Source organism: Palaemon carinicauda, chromosome 26 (genome assembly GCF_036898095.1).
Source record: "Palaemon carinicauda isolate YSFRI2023 chromosome 26, ASM3689809v2, whole genome shotgun sequence".
Classification (NCBI taxonomy): Eukaryota; Metazoa; Arthropoda; class Malacostraca; order Decapoda; family Palaemonidae; genus Palaemon; species Palaemon carinicauda.
The window spans coordinates 37,324,888-37,329,887 of NC_090750.1; the positions used below are offsets into that span (position 1 = coordinate 37,324,888).

The 5,000-nt window shown below is 33.1% G+C and overlaps 1 protein-coding gene across 1 annotated transcript in view; it reads left to right on the forward strand.

The window, feature by feature from the left end:
• Positions 1-5,000, forward strand: part of LOC137620144 (protein SpAN-like) — a 40,086-nt gene that overhangs the window by 25,475 nt on the left and 9,611 nt on the right. The window contains exon 10 of the mRNA XM_068350404.1: positions 3,617-3,770. Within this exon, the coding sequence (XP_068206505.1) occupies positions 3,617-3,770 (154 nt within the window). The remainder of the gene's footprint in view (positions 1-3,616; positions 3,771-5,000) is intronic.

Below are 5,000 nucleotides of genomic sequence, written 5' to 3' on the forward strand. Positions count from 1 at the left end.
AGAGGCTATGGCATTACTCAAGACTAGAGAACAATGGTTTGATTTTGGACAGTCCTTCTGGAAGAGCTGCTTACCATAACTAAGATCTCTTCTACCTCTACCAAGTGGAAAGTATGCTCTGAGCAATAACAGTGCAGTAGTTAACCCCTTGAGTAAAGAAAAATTTTTGGTTATCTTAGTGTTGTCAGGTGTATGAGGACAGAGGAGAATGTAGAAAGAATAGGCTAGCCGTTTATACATAGGCTAAGGAAAAATAAGCCGTAACCAGAGGGATCCAATGCAGCATTATCTGGCCAGTCAAAGGACCCAATAACTCACTAGTGGTATATTCTTAAAGAGTAGCTGATGCCTTGGCACGCCTTCTACCTTTGCAGTATATAAAGTGTCTCGTCAGCAGTTAATAGTGCTGCGATAAAACCTCATTCCGAAACAAAAACTCGCCTCCCGATCCAGGAGGGAAAAGGTATATCCGGGAAAAGAGTTTGTGGAGGACTGTCCGGTTGCTGTTTGATCCATCTCATCGTCATTGTCCGTCCGGTATCCTGAGTTGGCCCCTGAATGTTAACTTCTCTTACGAGCTGCTAGGTTACATCGAAGAATGTATCAATGTGACACACACATTCCGAAGTAATTACTGACAACTAGAAGGATTTATGAATTGGGCCCATAGAGCCTGCATTGGTCCGGTGGCATTACCATCACTAGTAAAAAACAACTATTCTTGAGGTAGAAATATGTTGTGTACACGCAGACACTATATATATATATATATATATATATATATATATATATATATATATATATATATATATATATATGTGTGTGTGTGTGTGTATATATATATATATATATATATATATATATATATATATATATATATATGCATATGTATATACAGTATATACAAACGCACGCACGCACGCACACACACACATATATATATATATTATATATATATATATGTATATATATATATATATATATATATATATATATATTGGTTGTTTTTAAAGAAACCTGTGAGGAATTGTAATATATGATACAAGATTTGAATAGAGAAAGCAGAAATGTAGGACTGAAAATGAATAAGAGTAAATAATATTGAATGAAAATGCAAAGAGACAACAAATAAGGGTTATAGACGAACCCCTAGGGATTGTTAATGAATATACGTACTAAAACAGACAGTAAGTTTTCCCCAGGACACGACACCAAAATTAAAAGAAAGATAAGCATAGGATGGAGAGATTTTAGTAAAATAATGAGATTAGGAAAAGTAAAAGGAAAAAGAGAAATACCAGTATGGATACGACAACAAACTAAAGGAGAGGATATTCTAACAACATGTAAGAAAAAGAAATGGACACGAGCAGGACATATTATGAGAATGGCAGATAATAGATGGGCATTAAGAACATAATGGGTCCCTAGAGATTGCAAAAGAAGCAGGGGAAGTTAGAGAAGACGATGGATTAACGAACTAGAACGTTTGCAGCTGTGGGCTGGAAAAGAAAGACCATAATCAGATGCAAGTGGAAGGACATGTCTGAGACCTTTTTTCTGCAGTAGACTAGTAAGGGCCAATAATGATGATGATGATATATATATATATATATATATATATATATATATATATATATATATATATAAATATATATATATATATATATATATATATATATATATATATATATTATATATATGTGTACATATATATGTATGTATATATATATATATATATATATATATATATATATATATATATATATATATCAGATGCTATAGCCCATCTGTATATACTTTAGATGGGTGTTAGAATAGAAGCTAATCACGAGCCTAGCAAATGTGACCAAGCAGTGCATCGCACAGATTTATCACTCATATGGGAGATTGACTTCCAAAACTATGGGCAGCAAGGTTTTTTATAACGACACTATATGTACAGTATATACTCTATATATATATATATATAGATAGATAGATAGATAGATAGATATATATTCTTACGAAGCTGATCTAGTGTTGAGTAAATACAGTAGTTTATTCATGATATATTTATGTTTTCATATGTGCATTGCAGAGGTGAATAACCAGCTTTTAAGATGATTCCTCTCGTGTAGGTATAAGTTTATTAAGTAAATTACGTAAGACTTTCATCGTTAATTTCATTGTATTCTTCATTCTAGTCAGTATATGTAAATTTACGTTATTTTTAAGAATTAACTTTTTATTTCATGGATTTTGTTACGAAGTCTTACATAAACTGTTTGAGAGTGTTATGTGATTCGTGCTAGATATGAACAAGGCTTATGTTATGTTCTTTTACATCTTTATGAGGTATTGCGTCATGTTTATGAAAAAATACGGAATTTCTATATTGTGCCATGTGCTTTGGAAGATTCCCGAAAATCCTAGCGTTAGATGTTATCTTTTTTTCTATTTCCGAGAATGGTAGGTAGGCGAAGCTAGCGGAGAGAGAGAGTTGCTTGAAACACCAGTTCGTCTCTTGACATTTTTATCTACTGTAGTTGATAACTCTGGTATTGCTGTTAATCCAACCCCCACGCTTCCAGATCTCTTGGAATCATTCTGGAAGTAGCTAAGTTTCATATAAAGGCAACCCCATGGATGCTTAGATCAGATAGAGAATCCCAGCCTTAAGTCATAGCCATCTCCCCCTCTCTCTCTCTCACACACCTCTCTGTGTATTGTTTTAAAAGTGTTCAGTGAAATATCAAAGATTTGGTGTGACGGGTTTTTGTAAACATAGTGAGTATTTATGAAAATTCTCTTAGAGTTTTTGTAAACGGCCCTATAGTAAGGTAAAAGGTATTGGTATCGTAATCTGTTTATCTATTTTCATTAAGTATCAAACTTAAATATTCTTTTAATATTTAATTTCAAGTGAAACAAGTAATTATATAAATTTCATAAGTGTTATTTTTTTTTTGTCTTAGTCTAAGGTTTATTCAGATTTAATATTTCAAGTCGAGTGATTATATAATTTTCAGATCGTAACCTTTTTGTCTTATTCTAAGTTTTTTCAGACTTAATATTTTGAGTGATTTTGTAAATTCTTTTCAAAGTGTTGCAATATATATAGAATACATTTATTTTTTAAAAGAGTATGTTATTCCAGTCACCAGTGTTTAAATTAGTATTCGCTCGTATCCTGTAAAAAATCGAAGTAAGAGTTGTTTGAATAATTCTTAAGAATAATTACCGTGTATTGTTTTGAGTGTACGTAAGAGATCTTTGGATATTCAGCGTTTTCATGAATTGCTGTCTGGGAGTTATTCAACTGTGTCAGACTTTGTGTATTAATATTTTCAAGTGTAAAAGATTTAATGTGAAAACAAACAGGTGAATTTGGAACTTGAGAGGTTGTATAGCTAGCCAGCTGTAACATATATATTATATGTTTGATTCCCAGACACGGGACCATAGTATGATATAAATATATATATATATATATATATATATATATATATATATATATATATATATATATATATATACATACAACTTTCATTAAGGGACTCCCATGTTACTTCATTTGGAATTCATAATATAAAGGCCATTGACTTTAGAACTTACTTCTTATGATTTTCCTCAGATTCCGCTTGTGTGTGGTGGATTCAATCGGACGATGAATGCAACCGGCCAGCCATCACCGTTGAGTACTTCGAATTGTTTCCCCGGATGGGAAATGGCCAGTGTGTCTTGGATCGACTCGAAATAAGGACGGAATCTATCTACTACGGCGATGAGTAAGTTTTTAAAGATGAGTCTCTCTCTCTCTCTCTCTCTCTCTCTCTCTCTCTCTCTCTCTCTCTCTCTCTCTCTCTCTCTCTCGCATGTACAGTACTACTATATTGGATATAATTTACAATCAATATCGTCAGTAAACGACATCTTCAGATATTTACATCATATTATGTTTATGCAAACAAACGTGACTCCACCAATATGCTAAGTAGATTACCATAGTCATGTGGAGAAAAATATGAAATTATGAATGACACCATATTCAAAACTAACTGTAAAGCCTATTTTGGATATATTCAATACATTACACAAATTGTTGCTATAGGCTTTCATAGGGAGTTAATTTCAATTAAATTGACGTACGTGGGTTAAATATAAAAGAAGAAAACGCTATGCATAAGTTACACAAACACGTGCGAATTATAGAGGCATTGTAAATAAATACCGCAATGCAGTTCCATTTCAAACTATCAGATCCGATAGTTAACATTGCAACAGGGTACCTGTATCTCACTGAGATAGGAATGGGCGTGTGGTTATTGTATATTAGTTTAGTATAGCCTAAATCATAATTAACTCCATTTTCTGTTATTTTTGTGAAGTCTTCATTACGTCATCCCACGGCGTTTGGGCCGTTGAATTTCAAATCAGAGTGAGCTAGAGTATACATCTCTTGTCAAGCACTCGTCTTTCCATAACCCTTTATAACGAATAAATAAATAACAGAAGTAATTCAGAAGATTGAGGATTTATTGCAATGGTCACCTTGGTTGAGCTGACAATGACTGGGGCCTAGATCGTTCATGAACTATCACTCCAACAAACTTTAAGTGCAGACCAGCATCAGCTAGTGACTCAGAGGCTAGCAATATCACAACAAGGAGCTCGGTTGCAGAGATAACAACACTTCAGTTACTGCTACATTTACACTTCAAGGGTTAAATTATTTACTGCAAAAATGAATGACTGCACCAGTCACTTCATACACATGCACAGCAGGTTCATCATCAACATGTTAAGTCCATCTACAAACACTGCACCATTCATCTCTATCTTCCTAACACTTTCTTTTACGATCAAGTGCAGTACTAACTTGGACAGTCCTGTGCTCTTCTCCTTAATAACACTTTCTGCATAACACATCCTTGCCACAGACACACTTTTACACAAAACTAGAAATTCTCATATATATATATATATATATATATATATATATATATATATATATATAT